We start from the raw sequence: 21,753 nt of genomic DNA, 5'->3' as shown, positions 1-21,753 counted from the left end.
TGTATTTACATTATCACTTAAGACCCCTCCTCCAGGAATTGGCCTTCTGTGTTCCCACAGAATCCATTCACACACCATAACACTCTCACTGCATTATAAAGGTCTGCTGCAGTCCATGCAGTATAAAAAAATAATGCAAGTTACATATAATTTTAAATATTCCAGTAGCCACACTAAAGTGCATTCAGAGAAATAGGTGAGATTAATCTCAATGTTTTATTTAACCCAAGGTGTCCAAAATATTATTTCAATATATAATCGATAGAAAACCATTGTTAATTAGATTTTACATTAGTTTCTGCACCCAGCCTTCAAAGTCTGGTGTGTTTCACACTTATAGGACATTTCACTTTACACTGGCCACAGTCTTAGTGGTTGAGAGCCTCGTGTATCTTGCGCAAGTCTAATTCCTGTTTCTAGTCTAGCTGCCCGTTTCTTGGCTCCCAGACTGCAAGCCACCTGAAGGGCAAGCTCTGCTTTACCTTTCACACGGTATTTGCGGTACCTCCCACGTTGTGAGATTGTGAGCCCCAGTGATACTTTCTGAGTTAAGGACTGGCAATGCCCCTCCATTTATCCACCTGCTGCCCTTCACTGTCATTCACCCAGCCATCAGCTATTCACTGCCTACCTTCCATGTGCTGCAGTCTATCTATTGCCACCAGGTGTGACTAAAGAAGCATCTCCAAGCACCTCTAAGAAGGAATAAGTTTCTTTCATCCTTGGACTTCTTACTGGACCAAACTCTTAAAAGCCCCCAAGGAACCGTGAGAAGCTCCACGCTCCGACTCCAGGGTGGAGCTGCCAAGGACAGCTGAGTACAGGTGACATTTCTCAGAGGCATCAAGGGGAAAACTAGCACATAAGGATGCCACTAAAGACACACAAAGACCCCCAAACAGTGTTCTGGATATAGGCTGCAATTACAAAGAACGGCCAAGAAACAATTTCTCAGCATCTAGAGATGCCATGGGCCGTAATTCTAGTTTATGGCGTGAAACTAAGGGTTTCTAGGAAGTTTTGCCTCTCTGATATAGATACCTTTCCCTATCATTCCTTTCTTTCTCTAACTGGAACTCACTCAAGATGCCTGGAGCAGCTGCAGCCTTCTTGTAACCATGAAGACCAAAGCGACATCCTAAGGATGGCAGAGTAGAAATACAGAAGGGTGTAGGTTCTTGATGACATCATGGAACTGCCATACTACAACCTAGGATTACCAAATGTCAGACTTCTTGCTTCATGTAAAAGAAAAATGGAAAGAAAGAAAAAAAAAAAAAGCTTCTCTTGTTATATCTGTTCCTTGCACTGAATGCACCCACTGCCTATGTATGACCAGAGCACAGCCTCCTATTCACCCAGCCACAGTGTTTCAAGTGCTTACACTGAGTCAGGCCCGTGTCAGGAGGTTGTAAACTGTCGATGTGTAGATACACAAGACTTGTACTCTGATGAGCAATTTTGACAAAATTCTGATGACTAATTGCATCAGATTTGCATCTAATTTGTCAGTTGCAAGTAACAGAAACCAGTGTGAACTGGCTTAAGGAAAAGAGATGAGAAATCTATGGGTCTATGGCCATACCACCCTGAACGCGCCCGATCTCGTCTGATCTCGGAAGCTAAGCAGGGTCGGGCCTGGTTAGTACTTGGATGGGAGAAATCTATGGGTCAGTGAAACTGGAAAGGGGCTCAGACAATGCTGGCAGAATCTTGTCTCCTCCCATGGTTCCATCCCTCCACTAGACAAGCCCAACAGAAGAGTGAGTCCCCTCCCCAATTCCAGCAAAAACTCTGGAATATTAGCTCATGGACAAAAACTGTTGTTCTTATTGTTTAGTCACTAAGTCGTGTCTGGTTCTTTGCGACCCTATGGACTTTAGCCCACCAGGCTCCTCTGTCCATGGAATTCTCCAGGCAAGAATACTGAAGTGGGTTGCCATTTCCTCCTCCAGGGATCTTCCTGACCCAGGGAGTAAACCCACATCTTGGATCTCCTGAATTGGCAAGCAAGTTCTTTACCACTGAGCCGCCAGGAAAACCCCACGTACCAAACGGCAGACCTCAAATCTGCATGCCCATGTGGACACGCAGGTCCCAAGCAGGCTACACACAGGTCACACTCACTCAACAGTGGGGCAGACTGGAGTGTGTCATGTGAACATCGGACTTCTCCCTCCATCCAAGGAGCTGCTTCACCCAGGACGGAGGGGTTTCTCAGGCCGTGGGGCTTCTGTTTTAAAACCCGGCAATACCAGCAAACTTCCCTCCACTAGTAGATGCTCATGACAACAAATGTGATTCCCCTTCCTTAGAAAGATCAGCAAAATCACACATGATCATTTTAAAGACAACTGGATGACAGTTTCCCTAAAGAGAACAAGAACACGCCCTCCCCTAACCCAGTGATTAGAGCCCTCAGACACCCCATGACCAATCGTCTTTACAAAGAGGCACGAGTTCTGCTCAGCCACTGGCTATACAACTGCCCAGAGGACAGCCACGCACACAGGCCTGGACAGATCACGCCGTGGTCCCTTCTGCCAGGATGCCGCAAGGCGGATGGCTCCCAGCTACCAGGGCCCGAGCGTCCACTCACTTGGGCCAGTGACTCCAGACTTCTAACAGCCACCGATGATTCCCAGCTGAGCCAAAGCCTTTTGGAATTCACGGTGTCACCAGGCTCTGGCCTGCCAGGAACATCTCGAATCAGCCGATGCTTCTCAGTCTGGGGGACTCAGCCACTGGCACTGCCAACACCTCCTGGGTGATTCGAATCTGCCGCCAGATCGAGAAGCACAGAGCCACCTCATGCTGCCCCTTTAGTTCAGGGTGTGATGGGATGAGGGCGCAGAGGGCAGTGGTTTCTTGGGCTCCAGGCGAGTTTCCCTGCCTGTCCATCTTCTCAGGGATGTCTCAGCCACATCCTTGAAAGCACAAAGGAGCAGAGGGCCTTGGGTCCCGTGGCTTCTCACTAAACCATCCTCCATATGTCCTGCAGGTTACAGACTGCAGGGGGAGGGGGAGGGTGGCAGGGGGAGGGGGATGGTGGCAGGGGGAGGGGGGCGGTGGCAGGGGGGAGGGGGATGGCTCAGCCCACCTCTCACCTGACCCTCCTGGTAATAACCTTCTGTGGGGGAGCGGGGGCTAGGGACTAGTGCGTCCACTTAAGAGATGGAGAAAGTGAGTTTGCCCATGGTCAACTGGAGCTGGACTTGGACTCATAGTCACAAGTCTGTCTTGAGACACCACGCCCCCACCCGCCCCAGGGGTCTGCTCTGGGGAAACCAACGCACAGTCTGCGGTCAGTCTTCTCCCTGCCGGAGGCAGAGTCCAGGGTGGCTTTAGGAGGTAGCGTGGGCCTGTGATGTGGTCACATCTGTCCTTGCACCACTGCCCTCCCCCCAGACCAGCCCCTCTGGCTCATCCCCCGCCTCTTCCTGCAAACAGATTTATAAAGAACTGGAAGTAGAGAAAGTCTTAAAAGTGAGACCCACCCCCCAGGATCACTCACTCTGACAGGGACCCCCACAACCTGGTGGATAGACAGGCAGGGGGGCCCTCCACCCCCTGACGTGGGATGCAGGAGGTGGCCAGGACAGTCCTGGTGGGGCTGGGCCATCTCTGCCCCGCAAGGGGGCTGCGGGGGGTGGTCTCCCCGCTCTGCACCCCGTCCCACCCCCACCCTGGGTCCCAGGACAGATCTCTGGGACACACCCTCCCGGAGGGAGGTCTCCGGGGTGCCTGGAGCTCCGGGCCACGGGCCGGTGGAGGCCCTAGTCCTCCTTGGGTTTGCGGGGCTGCCGCCGGCCCAGTCTGTAATCGATGTAGGTGCCCAGGCAGGACCACAGAAGGAAGCGTGCCAACAAGATGATGACCAGCAGGACCAGGAGCGGGTCGGGGGCCGTGCTGCCCCCAAGCCAGGAGGCCATGGCGAGGGCAGCCGCGCCACCCCCCCGCCGCCCCCGCGCGCCGCCCAGCCCGGGGGTCGCCGCCCCTGAGGCACCGAGCCCGCTCCCTCCGTGCCCCAGCGCAGGGGCCTCCCTGGCGGGAGAGGACAGCTCGGGGACGGCGAGCGGCCTCCTTGGAGAAGAGGCCCCGCGCCATTCAGCGCGCGCGGGCGGCGCTCGGGGCCGACAAGGGCCGCATTGTCCGGCCGGCGGGAGGCTCGCGGCCCGGCGCTGACGTAATCTCCAAACGTCTCCGGCGGCAGCTGCTGGGCGAAGCCGGCCACCTTCTCCGGGCGCTTTCAGCCGCCCACGCCCGCTCTTCCGGCCCCGCCAGACAATCGGGCCCTTTCTCTGCCCAATTAGCTATCACTTCTGGAGGCCGGCGCTGTCCAGCGGCCGCGGGCCCGCGGCGGCGGCAGCAGGCCGGGCGGGAGGGGCCGGGCGGCTCGGCGGGAGGGCCGGCGGGAGCTGCGCGGATGAAAGGGGAGCGGAGGGGCGCGAAGGTGAGACCCGGCGCCCCGCGCCCACAGGCGACCCCGGCGCGGCTCAATTAGCACACGGGCCGCCAGCGCCTCAAAGGCCGCCCGCCCGCCCGCGGGGGTGGGCAGCGCGGGCTGGCGGGGCGGGGACGGCGCGGGCGGCCCGGAGGGGAACCCGCTTAATCACCCAGGAAGGGTCGGGGCCGTCCCGGATCACCCCCCACCGGCCCAACAAGGGCCTTGGACGCCGCCCACAGCCCAGGCTGGATGGTCGGCCTGCAGCCCTGCCCTCACACCCCAGGGCCCACGGCAGACATGAAGGGACGGAGCAAGGCGCTCATCCTCGGGGCGCAAACCATCTGGGAAAGGGGGCAAGTGACTGTTCTGCCTTGAAGGGCTGTGGGGAGGCCCAAGGGACAGTGTCCACACAGGACCAGCAAGGGGCCTGGGCGTGGAATCACTGGCTCTTGTCCCTGAAGAGGACCCGGGCAGAAATGTCTCCACCACACCGCTGGAGTGAGCGCATCCTCCTCCCGCCTTTCTCTGCCTGCTGCACACACACACACACACACACGGATGAGAATATGGGTACACGTGCACACACACACGAGAATATGGGCACACACATACACACACACAAGAATATGGGTACACACACACGCCTGCACCTATGACACACGCACATGCACACACACGAGAATACAGGTACACACACAGACTCTGCACCCATAACACACAGGAGAACACAGGTACATGCATGCACACGCCTGCACCTGTGACCCACGCGCACACACCAGGGCACGCACACCTCCGCAGACTCTGCCACCCCCAAGTCCGTCGTTGGCCTTCCACAGCCAGGTTTCTCGTGGATGAAGAGACAGCCTGGGCTCTTCCTTCCAGCCCCAGTCCTCTGGTCCCATAACACGCAGAGGTGCAAGCTGGAGGTCATGAGGCACCCTGGTCCCCAGGTGCCAGACCCTGGGAGTCCAGCTGTGCTCACCAGGAGATAGCCCACCCCCAGGGGCACAAGCCTGGGAGAAAGCTGAGGGGCCTCCATTCCTGAATTTGTCTTCCATCTACAAAGTGAGAATGTGAGTCCGCCCAGCCTTTCTGGAAGGTTCCAGCTAAGGAGTAAAGGCAGAGACTTTGGCAGGGAGCCAGGGTAAGATGAGCAGCGGAAGAGCTGATTGTGGTCACTCCTGGGTGATCCAGCTGTTGGCCAGACCCATGGTGAGCTCCCCACCTGCACCCTCCCCCCCTCGCCCTGGAGCCCAGGCATCACCGTGACCCCCAAAGGCTCCCTCGAAAGTGCTCCAAGCCCAACTGTGCCTGGGTGGTAAGCACCCGTTTCCACCTCCATCCACAGAGAGACCTGCCAGCCAGTGACCTGGCCGGGTGTCTAGCGAGTCTGCAGAGTAAGTAGACTCTCAGGTAATGTTCAGCCCTGGGCTCATCTGCTCTGTGCAGAGCTTTGTTTGATGACCTCTTCAAACCCATGTGGGAATTTAGATCATAGGAGCCTGACCTGGAGTCATTAATCAAACAGCACCCCGGGTGTGTGGAGACCGGATAAGGGCTTCCAGAACATTGCAGAATATCCCCAGGGGCCTTCACAAGCACCTCCCACCTCTCCGCTGGGAGAACCCACCTGCACACGGAGTGAGGGTCCTGGGGGAAGTGGCTGAGCGCAGGGAGGGAGGAGAGGCTGATTTCTCAGCTTCTCACTTATCTGGGGAGGTCGACGTCTCCTGGAGGGCGTCCTGGGTGGCCAGAGGCAGGGGCGCACGCTGGACGGGGGTGACCCGTCCTCAGCCTCCCACCCCGCAGGCCCTGACCCGGCAGTGGGGACAAGGTGGCCTTAGCCTCAGATAAACGTCTCTGTGAGCACACAGTCAACACTGCCTGGGTCACGTGACTTCCACGCCCGGAGACTCTCCAGGGTCACGGAGTCCTCCCCTTCCTGTTCAGACGTCCCCGGGCCTCTGGAGTTGGGGAGGCCAAGGTCAGCAAGCCCTTCAGGAGAGAAAGTGAACAGTCCCCTTCCCTGGACGGGGTCCAGCCGGCCCAGAACGGTCTTGTCCCGGGTGAGGTCTACCTGACGCAGATGCGGGGGACCTACGACGGACCCTCACCCACCAGGGGGAGGTAATGAGGTGGCAGCAAGTGGCCTGCACCCGCAGTGTCCCATGGGGTGGGCGCAGGGACCCCAACTCAAGGAGGAAACACCCCAAGTCACCCCCCCCACTAGCAGTGAGGGTGGGCTCCTCCCCAGCCCCCGGGAGCCTCCCACATCCCTCTGTTCCCGACCCTTCTCCAGGGACGTCCTGGATTACAGGAGCCGCCCCAGCGCCCAGGGATTTACATCCTCCCAGGCCACCCTTCACCAGGGACTGACCCCGGGAGGGATGAAAGACGAGCTCCCCTGCTGGGGGTCAGGACAAGTTCAAAGGTCACATAGCGCTCACATCGCCCCTTGAGATCATGGTGAGTTCAAGACTGTGCCTTAAGTTGAAGCTCCCCCTAGCTTTTCCCTCCCTCCTCCGGCCTCCTGTCCACCCCCTCCTCCCTCCCGGATCCCCAGGGTGCCTGCACCACCTCCCGTACAGGACCCGTGCCTCAGTGAGCATCCTGGCCTCGGGAGCTAGAGTTTGCCCCGACTCCAGGGCCCAGCCAGTGGAGGTTCCACCTGGGTCGCTGAGGACAGACTGGGGGACCCAGGTTACTTTCAGGACAGCAAAGGGCCAGAGACTTCCTGCACACCGTGTCCAAGCACTGAAGCAGCAACCAGCAAGTCCTCTCTCATCACCCACTTAACAATACCCAGCAGATGACCCCGGTCCACAGGCGAGGTCCCAGCAGGACCCCTGGGCGGGGTGCCTTCTCCTGGGAAAGGTCTATGGACAAAGTAGACGCACAGCTGTGTCCCTAGCCAGGATCTGCTGTCCCTGGAGGTCATGACCCTGGAACGAGCCCCAAGCATCCCGCTTGCCCTAAACAACCTGTCTCCACATCAGGGTGTCTCAACATTGCTCTGGCCTCAGCTTCCTCCTCCATCAAAGGGGACAACAGCCCCTCCCTCCTGGTCTGCAAGCCAGGCCAGGGGTCAGAGCCCTCCGCAGGAGAGGAAAGCACCTGCTCAAATGTCCTAAAGACCCAGCGGACTCCCCTGACTCAAAGGCGGGGCCCAGTGAGCAAAGCTGAGTCCAGCATCTCACCCAGGTACTTGATTAGTTACTGTCATCACACACCTACCATCCTCTGAAATCCTATATGTATTCACAGAATGTGAGCTCTGACCAGAGCCCCCAGGGCTAAGCACAGTTCCTGCACCTAGGAAAGGTGCAGGAAGGACACCTAGAAGGCTCTCAGGAAGGACACCTTCATGGGCCGACGTCAAGAAGCCCAATTAAAGCAGGCCCAAGTTTTATTAGACCAGATTCTGCCCAGATGGTCAAACCACCAGCTACAGCAGGGCTGAGAGTGAGATTCTCCAAAGTATTGGAGTCTTATTGAAAATCATGTTTCATTGTTGCTTCTGGTAAAAGCAAGACATACTTGTTATTACCAAAAAATAAAAAGCAAACATTGCATGCATGTGTGATTTAACAGTTCCATTCAGTTCAGTTCAGTCGCTCAGTCATGTCCGACTCTGCAACCCCAAGAATCGCAGCACACCAGGCCTCCCTGTCCATCACCAACTCCCAGAGTTTGCCCAAACTCATGTCCATTGAGTTGGTGATACCATCCAGCCATCTCATCCTATGTCGTCCCTTTCTCCTCCTGCCCCCAATCCCTCCCAGCATCGGGGTCTTTTCCAATGAGTCAGCTCTTCGAATCAGGTGGCCAAAGTATTGGAGTTTCAGCTTCAGCATCAGTCCTTCCAATGAACACCCAGGACTGATCTCCTTTAGAATGGACTGGTTGGATCTCCTTGCAGTCCAAGGGACTCTCAAGAGTCTTCTTCAACACCACAGTTCAAAAGCATCAATTTTTCAGTGCTCAGCTTTCTTCACAGTCCAACTCTCACATCCATACATGACCACTGGAAAAACCATAGCCGTGACTAGATGGACCTTTGTTGGCAAAGTAATGTCTCTGCTTTTTAATATGCTATCTAGGTTGGTCATAAATTTCCTTCCAAGGAGTAAGCATCTTTAAATTTCATGCTGTAGTCACCATCTGCAGTGATTACAGAGTGGGTGTCAATTCCTGTTTCTGCCCAGAAGGTGGGGGGGTATGCCAGCCAGAGGCCCCTAAGCTCGAAGGAGACCCTGGAGCTAGCTCCCCAAGAAGGTTTGTGGTTGATCCACTTTTTCCCCTGAGAATACTGCATCCAAAGACCCAGGGGGTGCAGCCGCTGAAATCAACACAACTTGCATTTCAAACCAGGTCTCCACTGCCCCGCTCGCTCCTTGCAGACGGGGAGAAAATTAATTTTCTTTCTGCCTGCTCCACAAAGGAAGATTAGAATCCCAAAGAGAGGGATGAGTGGGGAAGAGTGGAAAGCTTCCTCATTGAGGGAGAGCCCTGCGCCGGCCGGGTTTCTCTCTAACAAGGGATGGCCCCGCCATTTGAAATGTCCTCCTGCAAACATAAAGCGGAGCCCAGGAGAACGCACTTGAGAAAAATCACACCGGGGCCCCGCCAGCAGTTGAAAGCTGGTATGTAACTTTGCTCGGGGGTGATCAAACAGCTAGTCAAGGACGCTGTCAGGAACAGAATGAAATTCCAAATAAATTAGCCATGTCCGAGAAGCCAATACAACACCGGATTAAAGCTCACAAAGAAAACACAATTTATTCAGCCTACCTTGTCAGAATTCTTAATAACCTTGGTTCACTTTTCTCACCTCGGGCCCAGAGACCCCGGGCCGGAACGAGACAAAGTGAACCCCTCTTGGATCGTGGGGGCTGCAGAGACCTGCCTGCAAAAGAAGCGATTATGTCTCAGTGAGCCCGGGGTGTTTATAACATTGTGCTTTTACAAACATTTCGGCAGGGACCATCCTGTCACCCGGAGGAGGCAAGCTGTCGCCAAGCCCCAGACGCACAGGCAGCTTGCTCGTGTCTGAATGAGAGTTCATACATTAGAATGAGGGACCAGGGGCCAAAAAGAGGAGTTTCAACCACTGCACGTTAACTCTTTAGGGTTTGGGGAGAAGTAACCTCCAGGCTGCCCACCTCTGCCATGAAGGGTGTTCTGGCAAGGGTTCGGGGGCGGCAGGGGGGCGCTCCAACCCAATCCTTTCATCTTTTACAACAACAAGTAGGTGAAGGGGACCTACAGCCCTTTGTAAATGCAGACTGTCCCCGATGCAACCTGTTAATACAAAACAGTCCTAAAAAACAATACCTTTTTTATCAATGAAACCAGACAGCTTTCACATGCTGACAAATGCACTTTGAAAGAGTTAATAGGCAGAGGTTGGTGGGCCCAGAGGAGGCACCTTTGAAGGCGCTGGGGGAGGCATCTGGGCTGCCTGAGGACCGCACTCAGAGCCGGGGGCCCTTTCTTTTTCACAGAGAGGCGGGCAGAGAGACAGAGCGAGGGGGGATTTGCTTTGCAACACTAAAGCATTTGCAAGAGATAAAACCAGCAGGAATTTTGAGAGGGACTGGGAGGAAGTGATCGGCTGCTAGTCTCAGATGGAATGTCAAGATGCTTGAGAAATACACAAAATGAAGATTTTTCCCAGAAATAAAAAACGGAGCGGGGGGAGGGGGTGGGGGTGCGGGGAGGAGATGACCTAATGGTATTAATTTTTTTTTAAGATAAAAGAAATGTACTGAGCAGAAGAAGGGGAAAAAACTCAGCATTTTCCCAAGCGTGACCCAGCCTAGATTTTCTCTCTCTCAATTTCTAAATTTAAAGGGGGGGAAAAAAAAAAGGAAATGGTGGAGGACAAGGATTGGGGAGGCATGCTGTGCAAAATGATTTTTTTGACATGAGTGTGTGACCCTCAGAAACAGGCTTCATGCTGAGGGGCAGCCGGCTGGGGACTTGGGGACACTCATGGGCTCTCGAGACTGGATTGAGCCACAAGAAAGAGCCCCACTGCCTCCAAGCTGTGACCTCGGGGAGAATCACCTGTCCTCTCAGAAACACCACCCTCTGACAACCACCCGAGGGCTCCTGTTCACACACTTCCTGAGTCTCCATCGTCACCAGTGGGTGACACGTCAGTTATCAGGGACAGTAGCCTGCTCAGGCTGGCTCAGGTGTGTCCCCGGGCTGTGGGCCCAGGTGTATCATTAGGCCATGGGCTAGCCCTGCTGTTTTATCAGGCCATAGACTAGCTCAAGTGTATCCCCTGGCTGTGGACTGGCCTAGGTGTATCCCTAGCCATGAACTAGCCCAGGTGTTCCAACAGGCCATGGGCTGGCTCAGGTGTGTCCCCTGGGATCACGTCTCTAGGTTGTTGGAATAAAATGACTACTTAAAGTTATATATTCACCCAAAAGCATTTAAATAAAGACGTGCTAGAGCTTCCTCTGGGGAATGTATCTGCGAATGCATGTGCTTGGCTAAAGGGAACACGTATCTTTAACTTTATGATAAAAACGCCGACTCGTTTTCCAAAGTGGTGGCACCGAGTTCCACCTCCAGCAGCCGCTTTATCATGTTTGCCCATCTGATGGATAAGAAACAGTATCTTCCTGCAGGGGACTTTCTGTGTGCGTGCCGTAGTGTGGTTTTGATTTGCACCTTTGTTTTTGTTCTCGTACTGGATTTCCTCCGCTATGAAGTTACAGTTCAGTCTTTTGCTTACAGGGCTGTTTCTCTCTCTGATGAGTTTTCAGGTGCTCTTTGTTGTATTAACCAGGCTTCCCCAGTGGTTCAGCAGTAAAGAATCTGCCTGCAAGGCAGGAGACGAAGGAGACTGGGGTTCTATCTCTGGATCAGGAAGATCCTCTGGAAGAAGGAATGGCAGCCCGCTCCAGTATTCTTGCCTGGAGAATCCCATGCACAGAGAAGCCTGATGGGCTAGTCTACAGGGTCGCAGAGAGTCGGACACGACTGAGGCAGCACATGATTATATTAACCACTCCTTTTGTGTGCTGATACTTCGGCATCTAGGAATTCCTGACCCTGGGGGGACTGCCACTCCCAGGGTCAGCCAGTGCCTACAGGGGGCAAACGAATCATCCGTGAGCATGCTTCTCAAATACAAGCCAACCATCCAGAGCCTAAAACTTGACCACCTTCTTTACTGGGCTCCCAGACTCAGGGCTGCCATCCCCTGCACTAATCACCCCAGGACAGGCAACTAGGGACAGCCCCTGCGCCCCAGAGCCACCTGAAATCATCCCACCTGCCCACCCTCAGCCTGCTTCCTCGTCTCACATATTCCTTCCAGGGGAACCCACAATAAAGATTCTTGACCGTGTTCTCCCCTCCTGACCAGCAGTGGTCCTTCCCTGGGTGGTAGCTATCTTCTCTTGAGACCTGTGCGTGACAAACCAGCCTTCCAATGGCATCCTTCCACGACTTCCAACGGCAGTCATCTCCTGGTCAGTTGAGCTTGCCATACCTAAATCATAAAAAACCCTATCTTAAAGCTTACCTTTTGGGGTTTCCCTGGTGGCTCAGTAGTAAAGGATCGCCTGCCAATTCAGGGGATGTGGGTCCGATCCCTGGTCCATGAAGATCCACATGCCACAGGGCAACTAAGCCTCTGCACCCCAACTACTGAGCCTGTGCTCTAGAGCTCACGCGCTGCAACTACTGGAGCCCACGCGCTTAGAGCCTGAGAGTGCGTGAAAGTCGCTCAGTCGTGTCCAACCCTTTGCGACCCCATGGACTGTATAGCCCATGGAATTCTCCAGGCCAGAATACTGGAGTGGGTAGCCTTTCCCTCCTCCAGGGGGTCTTCCCAACCCAGGGATCGAACCCGGGTCTCCCACTTTACAGGCGGACTCTTTAGCAGCTGAGAGCCCGTGCTCCACGATGGAAGAAGCCAAGGAAGACGCTCCGCACTGCACCTAGAGAGTGGTCCCCACTCGCCGCAACTAGAGACAAGCCTGCCCATCAACTCAGACCCAGCACAGCCAAAAATAACTAAACAAAGTAATTTTTTAAAACCTGACCTTTTCTTCATACGAATTCGTTGCCATTTCTATGCATTGCAGCCTCTCCTCTAAGTTTGCGATTTGTCTTTTTGTGCCTTTTACGGTGTTTTGAGGAACGTAAGTTCTAAAAGTATTGCAGTCAAATTGATCAATTGCACTAAAGGCCCTGAGGGAGAGTGAAGCAAGAAAAGATAAGATAAATGTATGAAGATTGGAAAAGAAGGCGTGATGCTGTCAGTATTCCCCAATTAGGGAGGCAGACGGAGGATCATGAGACATGTCACAGTTGGCTCCTAGAGCTTCTCCCAGGAAGTGACGTGTGATGGGAGAGATGCCCCCTCCCAAGCATGTCCGTGTTTGTGGCCAACACAGAAGTGATGAGATGGTCACTCCCGCAAAGGGGCAGGTTATGCCGTATAAGGCCGTGGCAGCAGAGACGAGTGAGATGCTCCTGCCAGCTTTGAAGAGAGAAGCTGCCACGCTGTGGGGAGTAAGAGAGGGGAGACATGACTAGGGCCTGAGGGCCACCTCCAGGAACCAAGACGGACAGTGACCCCTGGCTGACGGCCAGTGAGAAAAGGTGGGCGGCGCAGTCCTGTAACTGCAAAGAACTGAATTCTGTCAACACCCGCGTGAGCTTGAAAGTGGATTCCACCCCAGAGCCTCCAGGTGAGACCATAGCTCTGGTCTCTTATGAGAACCTAAGCAGAGAACACACCGAAGTCCACCTGGACCTCTGACTAAAAGAACTGTGAGTTAACAGGCAGGTGTGGCTTTACGCCATGTTGGTGGTGATTGGTTACACAGCATAGATACTTGATACACATCTCCGTCGGGACTTGCACCTCAACATGGACCTGAAATATTTAGACCACTAAATGTTGGAAGAAAAGATATGACAAACCAAGACCATGTTTAAAAAGCAGAGACGTCACTCGGCCAGCAAAGGTCTGTATAGTCAAAGCTATGGTTTTTCCAGTGGTCACGTACAGATGTGCGAGCTGTACCATAAAGAAGGCTGAGCGCAAAAGAATTGATGCTTTTGAACTGTGGTGCTGGAGAAGACAGTTGAGAGGAGTCCGCAAGGAGATCAAACCAGTCAATCCTAAAAGAAATAAACCCTGAATACTCACTGGAAGGACTGATGCTAAAGCTGAAGCTCTGATACTTTGGCCACCTGATGCAAAGAGCTGACTCATTGGAAAAGACTCTGATGTGGGGATAGACTGAGGGCGGGAGGAGAAGGGGACGACAGAGGATGAGATGGTTGGTTGGCATCACCAACTCAATGGACGTGAGTTTGAGCAAATGAGATGGTGAAGGACAGGGAGGCCCGGCGTGCTGCAGTCCATGGAGTCACAAAGAGTCAGACATGACTTTAGCAACTGAACAACAACAATAAATGTTAGGTGGAGAACGCTGGTTGACACAGACCCCCAGCTCACGCCTCCCAGGTGGGTTTGCTCCAGGTGGATTTGCTGTTCAGTGTGAGAAGCAGACCTATAAAGGTTTCAGAGCACCTTGTAGAATAACATTTCCATAGCCTTGGGGCAGGGCTATCTTCACACAAAAAGTGCAAACCACGCAAGAAGAAGTTGATCAACTTATTTTTAGACAAGTAAAAAATGTAGATGCTTGCCACAAACACACTGCCAGTAAAAGCGATCCCAGAAGACATATTTCAGGCCAAAGGGGAATAACTGCTGAAGGAAGATTTAAAAAAAAAAAAAATCATGAGCAAAGTGTGTGGGGAATATCTGGGTAAATCTGAACAAACTGTGACTGCATAAAACAAGAAAAGTCAGGTCTAACTTGGGGAAGTTAAAACTAGAAATGAAATACACGACCCAGTCACATGTAAGTCAGAAGAGGAGTGACGTATTGTGAACTCTCGTTTCATTTGGAAGGAGTATAAAATGTTGATTAGACACTTCAAAGTTCAATACGCCTGGTAAAAGTCTCCAGGGTCACTGTTAAATGAATAGAAATTGAATCTATACGTTTCAAAGTTGTCGTGGAAGAGAGAATAAAATGACAAGAAAAATAAACAACCTAAAAGAAGCTACAAAGAGAGAAAAGACCGTGCCACAGGGCAGCTCAAAAGAAAAGACAGAGGTAAATCCCTCTGCCCCAAGGTTACGCTAGATGAAGCCATGTCTGCGCTGAACTTGACCTTGAGAAAAGACACTGTGGAACCCTGCACCGCTTTCACAGGCTGACTCCTCCCCACCTTCAGATTCTGGCTTTAATTCCTCTTTCTCGAGGGTGTCTCCGTTGACCTCTCTATCCAAGGTCAGTCTCCAAGCAGCTCCTCCTTTTTCCTCTTTGCTGCTGAGGTCCCGTTTGATAAGTACGGCTCATCCTTGTTATCCACAAATTCCAGGTTTGCAAATTCATCTATGCACTGAAATGTCCCTGTATCCCCAAAGTCAATGTGCAACAGAACCAATACTTTCATGAAATGTGCACACATGTGCAGAGCGATACAGCATCTGAGCTACCTGAGGCACACAGGTTCCCAGCCGAGGTCCAGCAAAGCCACCATCTGCCTCTGGTTCCCTCTCTCATACCGCAAACTAGCATCCCTCGTAGCTTGAGTTGGTGAAGAATCCACCTGCAATGCAGGAGATCCCAGTTTGATTCCTGGGTCTGGAAGGTCCCCTGGAGAAGGGATAGGCTACCCACTCCAGTATTCTGGCCTAGAGAATCCCATGGACTGTATAGTCCACAGGGTTGCAAAGAGTCGGACGTGACTTTCACTTTCGCTTTTCGTGGTCTACTTTGTAGCCCATTTCTGTGCTTTTTGTCGATTACATTGCTGTTCAAAATGCCTCGCCGCCCCCCCCCCCCCCCGCCAGCTTAGTGCTGAGATGCTAAGCACAAGGAGTCTGCGAGGTGCCCACACATTAGGCACTGGTTCAAAATTGGGCAAGGAGTGCCTCAAGGCTGTATATCGTCACGCTGCTTATTTAACTTACATGCAGAGTACGTCATGCGAAATGCTGGACTGGATGGAGCACAAGCTGGGATCAAAACTGCCAGGAGAAATATCAGTAACATCTCAGAAATGCAGATGATACCACCGTATGGTAGAAAGCAAAGAGGAACTAAAGAGCCTCTTGACGAGGGTGAAAGAGGAGATAGAAAAAGTTGGCTTAGAATTCAACATTCAGAAAACTAAGATCATGGTATCTGGTCCCATCACTTCATCACAAATAGATGGGGAAACAGTGGAAACAGTGGCTGACTTTATCTTTTTGGGCTCCAAAATCACTGCAGATGGTGACTGCAGCCATGAAATTAAAAGAAGCTTGCTCCTTGGAAGAAAAGTTATGACCAACCCAGACAGCATATTAAAAAGCAAAGACACTACTTGGACAACAAAGGTGAGTCTAGTCAAAGCTATGGTTTTCCCAGTAGTCATGTATGGATGTGAGAGTTGGACTATGAAGAAAGTTGAGCACCGAAGAATTGATGCTTTTGAACTGTGCTGTTGGAGAAGACTCTTGAGAGTCCCCTGGACTGCAATGACATCCAGCCAGTTCATTCTAAAGGAAATCATCCCTGAATATTCATTGGAAGGGCTGATGCTGAAGCTGAAGCTCCAATACTTTGGCCACCTGATGCTAAGAACTGACTCATTTGAAAAGACCCTGATGCTGGGAAAGATTGAAGGAGGGAGGAGAAGGGGACGACAGAGGATGAGATGGTTGGATGGCATCACTGACTCAATGGTATGAGTTTGAGTGAACTCTGGGAGTTGGTGATGGACAGGGAGGCCTGGCGTGCTTGCTGCAGTCCCTGGGGTCGCAAAGAGTCGGACACAACTGAGCGACTGAACTGAACTATATATACCAGAGGGAAATGTATACACCAGTCGGAGTGAGTTTGAGACTCCCAGCAGAGGCTTAACCCATGGAGTTTAGTTTTCTCCCCAACAAGGGTTGGGGCAGTGCGCCATCAATATCCCAATGCCTCTGACTCCAGCCTCCCGAGGCTGAAGTCTCATCTTCATGCACAAAAGCGGCTGCTGCACCTCCAGCCTTTAACCCACAGTCCAAGAAGAAGAAAAGCATTCAGGAGGGACAGTGATGCCTATACTAGAAAAGCAAAAGCTGAGCGGGAAACCTCTAGCTGACTTCTGCTTACATCCCTTTGGCAAGAATGGTGTCATGTGCCCTGGATTCCGAGGCAGCCAGGAGGTCAGGAATTCTGGCTGGGCACATTTCCATCAGATCTACCTCTGCGGTTTCCTCAGAGAGGGAGAAGGGAGACCAGAGAGGGGGTCAGCAACCAAGCATGATCGGCCCTCTGCAAATGACACTGTGGCTCCTGTGGGGCAGATATTTTTTAACAAACTACAGAACTTAGGCTTGCCTGGTGACTCAGAGGGTAAAGAATCCGCCTGCAAAGAAGGAGATGCAGGAGACACGGGTTCGATCCCTGAGTAGGGAATTTCCCCTGGAGAAGGAAATGGCAACCCACTCCATCATTCCTGCCTGGGAAATACCATGGACAGAGAAGCCTGGTGGGCTACTCTCCATGGGGTTGCAAAGAGCCAAGACTTAGGAGCCTGGCTGGCCCCACCCAAGGAGTCTCTGCATTCTTTCTCCAAACCCCTCTCTGCCCACTTCTTCAAAGGAGAAGTTGATGTTGCTCTTAAGTTTCCTCTTAAATCACCCTGCAAAACGGCCATCCTGTCCCATCTGACCTTGGCAGAGCTCAGAGCAGCTGCTTCCATGGAGTTCGATCACTGCCCAGAAGAAGCCCCCTCCTGCTGCCGCCCCGGGGCTTGGACACCATAAGCACCGACTTGGGGGACCTCGTGGACCAGTCACACACTGTCACATGTTGTCCCTTTTCCCAGAACGTAGTGGGGCTGCGGGCAGTGTCCTGGGAGGGCCGGTCACACAGATAAAATTGCAGATATGAACAGACACTTCACAAGACAAGTCACCGTTGTACTGGGCTGGCCAAAAGTTCATTCGGGGTTTTCTGCAAGATGTACAGAAAAAATCCAAACGAACTTTTTGGCCAACCCCATAGTTTGGGAAGCTAGCCACTGCTGTTGAGATGCCAGCCAAGTGGGGTTTCAATCTCCCCCACCACCATCCACAAACCCCCAGCTTATTTCCGACATTTCTCACCACATAATCTGAACTCAGATGTCGTCAGTGGGGCTAAGCCTGGATGAGGCATCTCGTGTTTCCAGGTAAATCGGCGCATTAAGATGCTGGTCCGTGGCTGGGGGTGCAGGACAATGCAGACTCCCCAGCCAAGCCACTGTTGCATAAGGACCAAAGGATGGTTTTCCTCTATCAGGAAATGAACCCCTTAGGTCACAATGCAAAGTCTATGAAGCCCAGGGCACTTCCAGGTGTGAAAATCCCTTTGTATGGCTGTGTGTGTGTGTATGTGTGTTTGGGCGGGGGCGGTGATCTCTAAGACTTGTTTCAGGAGCAGGAGGAGAGCCAGGAGGAGAAGCAAAGGAAACCAGGGATTAAGATAACCCTCAGCAGGGCGGCCCATCTCTCCAGTGATCCTTCCTGCCGAGCACACACCTGGGTTCCAACCTGGCCCTGGGCGTCTCTTCCCACGAGAGCATCAGCCCCAAATCTACCAGCGCTCATGGCCCACCTGGGCGCTGGGCTTGAGGAAGCATGGACAGGAGGCCACAGGGGCCGGAAGAGTCTGGACCACCCCGCATCCCCAAAGCTGGAGGCGCCGACAGCAGGTGGGCAGAGCAGTGACCCCAGGTCGCCCTTGAGGCAGACATTGGCTGCTCTCGAGCCTCAGTTTCCTCCTCTGTAAAGTGGGGCCAATTGGAAGCAGTGGGTCTCACCAGAAGCAAATTGCCCATGGAGGGACATTTGGTGCCATCTAGACACTTTCTGGGGTGTCACAGTAAGTTGTTGCTGCTGCTGTTGTTCAGTCGCTCAGTCATGTCCGACTCTTTGCAACCTCATGGACTGCAACACGCCAGGCCTCCCTGTCCTTCACCATCTCCCGGAGCTTGCTCAAACTCATGTCCATTGAGTCGGTGATGCCATCCAACCATCTCATCCTCTGTCGTCCCCTTCTCCTCCTGCCCTCAATCTTTCCCAACATCAGGGTCTTTTCCAATGAGTCAGCTCTTCACATCAGGTGGCCAAAGTATTGGAGCTTCAGCTTCAGCATCAGTCCTTCCAGTGAATATTCAGGGTTGATTTCCTTTAGGATGGACAGGTTTGATCTCCTTGCTGTCCAAGCAAGCACCCTGAGCATGGCCTTAGCTCTGCTGGCCCGGGGTTCACAGGCGTCTCCGTGGCCAAGTCACGCCGAGGCTGTATCCAGCCGACAGTTACGGGGCTCTCCTCCTCTGTCACTGCCGCCCACTCCTCCCTGGCCCTCCCATCTGACAGCAGGGTCTGCAGTGGGGAACTGGGTGGCCCGAGACAAATGTCCTCCCTTCCAGGACTGAGTTCCCCTTACTCCAGGAGTAATAACAACTCCAGCCTTGACACGGGTCACTGACCGTGTTGGGGGTGTGGAGGGGAACGGAAAGGACACAGAGGTGAGGAGCACCCAGTTTAAATTCAGGAACACCAACCACGGTACTTCATGCGATCCCACCCAAGGAAAAAGCAAAACGGGAGATCCACGTGCTTCTTCCGCAGAGCAATTACCATGAATGTGAGATACAGGGGTCCCAGCAGGACTCCTGCCCGTGGACCAGAAAAGAGTCTGCTCCCAGCTCTCGTCTCCTGTTACCGACCGACCGGGGTTCTTGGCCTTCTTCACCAATAGAAGTTGATCAGAGGCCAGACAAGAAATTCAGGCCAGGCTTTATCAGGGACCCTGCTGCTGCAGGGAGGAGTGAGGATGAGTGACAGGTTCCCTGGCTCCCTCCCTGGGGTTGGGAGGACTAACTGCTTCCTCACACAGGGTGAGGGTAGGGGTGCGTCCAGGGGTCAGGCCAGGTGGGGCGCAGGGGCTCCGGCGGTTTGCCCACCCTCTGGCAGTACTGTGCAGGGCGCATGCTCAGTACCCTGTTTGTGCTCCCAGACCCCTGCTTCTGCTCTTGGCTCTTTGGAAGTGGCAACTGGGTTTTCGTCTGTATTTATCTTTGGCTGCTCTGGGTCTTCGCTGCTGCCCGGGGGCTTCTCTCAGTTGCAGCAAGTGGGGGCCACTCTTCTTGCAGTGTGTGGGCTTCTCTTGCTGTGGAGCCAGGGCTCTGGGGTGCACGGGTTTCAACAGTTGCAGCTCCCAGGCTCCAGAGTAGCACAGGCTCAATAGCCGTGGCGCACGGGCTTAGTCGCTCGGCAGCAGGTGGGATCCTCCTGGATCAGGGATCAAACCCGTGTCTCCTGCATTGGCAGGTGGATTCTTTACCACTGAGCCACCAGGGAAGCCCCACTTTTGGTCTCTTTGCTGTCCATGCACAGGCGTGCACACCGTTATTTTTAGTCTCCTATAGTTTCTTCGAGTTTTGTTGCTCAAGGAGATGTTTGTCCAGGAGCAAGCATCTCAGCCCGTGGTCCCAGGCCCCAGCCTGTGCGAGCCCCGTCCCCAGGATGGAGGCCTGCCCCCAGGCCAGCTCCTGCTGGAGGCCCCTTATCACCACTAAGAGGCTGCAATGGACAGAAGTCTTGAGCTCCACCAGGCCCCATCCCAGAGTGATCCCATCTTTATCGGCAAAAAAAACCTCCTAACTGAAGAGGGCCTTGGCCAGGACGCTGAGCCAGCCAGCCCCCAGTCATCCTGGGGCCATTTCCGAGGAGGGGACGTGTTGGCCGAGCCAACATGGGTTCCACGGCATTTCTGCGGGCAGCGAGTTCCCAGGTCCTAGGCCCAGCCCCAATAGGTCTTGCCATGTCTCTTCTAGATCCCAGCCCACGAACCTGGACAGCCCAGAAAACACACCACTCAAGTCTTGGCGGGTCTTAGATACGGAGCCTTGACTCTGATGGTCATGATCCACTGGGTTTTGTTATAATTGATGATATGCACTGGGTAGATGGCGCTAAGTTCCTTCCTTCATGCTGCAAACATTTAGTGAGCGCCTGTTGTATACCAGGCACTGTGCACAAGGACGGTGTGGTTCCCAAGTCCATCCTCCTGGCCAGGCTAGCAGCCACCGTGAGGGCCTTTGCGGGGAGGTGAGGCCATATTTAAAAGTCGGACTCACACATAGGTGTCTGTGTGAAATTCTCCTGGGCACACAAGGCCACGCTTTGGGGGAAGAGACACAAAATATAAGAAATCCTTGGGCAGGAGAAGCTTACCTTATGGGGGAGACAGCACACTCTCCCTGAAAAAAAAAAAAAAGGTGTGTCAAGCCTACGGATAAATCATTCCCAGGTGTCTGAGTGGAGGAGTTCACCACTGCCCTGCGTGGAGAGGATGGACCTGGGGAAGCAACATGGTGCCAAGTTCTGGTTCGGTTCCCAGCTCTGCTGCCGCTCTCCAGCCTGGACACATAATGCAGTCCCCTTAAACTCAGTTTCCCCATCTGAGAAATGGGGCCAGTAACCCCTTGATGGTGAAGGGAGTTGGTAGAGTATGATAAGGAGGTGGCTGAGCTCAGCACATTGATGAGAAAGGTGCCCCAGGTATCACGGGAAGGAGGGTGGAGCTACTCTGGGGTCCGCGGAGGCAGCAACTGCCCCAGGCTGCAAAGGAAGGCCGAGTCCCAGCCATTACGTCTTCTGAGCCGGGAGCAGGATTCCGGCCTTGGGCCCCCTGGAAGAGGCCATCCCCCAGTCCAGAAGATAAACAGGCTCGGCAGAGGTTGGCACCAACACTGCCAGCCCCAGTGTGGCCCAAGGGTTTTTCATCCAGTGGTCAAGGTGGCAGAGCAGCCTCGGCCAACAGCTGCCTGCATGGAAAAAGAAAGCAGGACAGGAGAGGCCAGGCCAGGTGCTGATGGCCACGTGAAGTGGGCATTGGGAGGCACCAAAGCCAAAGGTCAGCTCAGGCAAAGTCAAAACAGGTCATAGTCCTAAACGTAGAACCTAGAGCTATAAAACATCTAGAAGAAAACAGAAATTCTTTGTGACTTTAGGTTAGGCAAAGAATTCTTAAAATGGAAAAAAAAAAAAGAGCTCATTTAAAAATTATACACTGGACTTCATGGAAATAAAAATTTCTGAGCTTTCAAAGACACTGTTAATAAAATGTAAAAAGCCACAGTCTGGGAGGAAATATTTGAAAAATACATGTCTGTTAAAGGTCTATGTCAAGAATGAAGAAAGAATATTACAGCTCAATGATAAG

General features: G+C 53.3%; 1 protein-coding gene and 1 long non-coding RNA gene across 3 annotated transcripts; one reads left to right on the top strand and one right to left on the bottom strand.

Moving 5' to 3' along the window:
* Nucleotides 1-1,663: 1,663 nt before the first annotated feature.
* On the bottom strand, nucleotides 1,664-4,294 carry SMIM38 (small integral membrane protein 38). The gene has a single exon (XM_070457796.1). It carries the CDS (start codon nucleotides 3,930-3,932, stop codon nucleotides 3,777-3,779), a length of 156 nt encoding a protein of 51 aa, XP_070313897.1. The 5' UTR covers nucleotides 3,933-4,294; the 3' UTR covers nucleotides 1,664-3,776.
* An 84-nt stretch (nucleotides 4,295-4,378) lies between these two features.
* Nucleotides 4,379-7,763, top strand: LOC110131431 (uncharacterized). 2 transcript variants are annotated; one of them, XR_011484425.1, is made up of 3 exons: nucleotides 4,379-4,453; nucleotides 6,747-6,913; nucleotides 7,712-7,763. It is a non-coding gene; the product is annotated as an uncharacterized lncRNA (long non-coding RNA). The 2 variants fall into 2 exon arrangements; XR_002312181.2 differs by lacking the exon at nucleotides 4,379-4,453 and adding an exon at nucleotides 4,727-6,574.
* Nucleotides 7,764-21,753: the final 13,990 nt, after the last annotated feature.

The sequence above is a fragment of the Odocoileus virginianus genome, chromosome 28, assembly GCF_023699985.2.
Source record: "Odocoileus virginianus isolate 20LAN1187 ecotype Illinois chromosome 28, Ovbor_1.2, whole genome shotgun sequence".
NCBI classification, from domain to species: domain Eukaryota; kingdom Metazoa; phylum Chordata; class Mammalia; order Artiodactyla; family Cervidae; genus Odocoileus; species Odocoileus virginianus.
The sequence above is the reverse complement of the archived record's forward strand: the minus strand, read 5'-3'. Positions and strand labels throughout refer to the sequence as shown.

Bases quoted from the DNA above. Each gene is read 5' to 3' on its own strand.
- SMIM38 (XM_070457796.1), bottom strand. From the start codon at position 3,932: ATGGCCTCCTGGCTTGGGGGCAGCACGGCCCCCGACCCGCTCCTGGTC.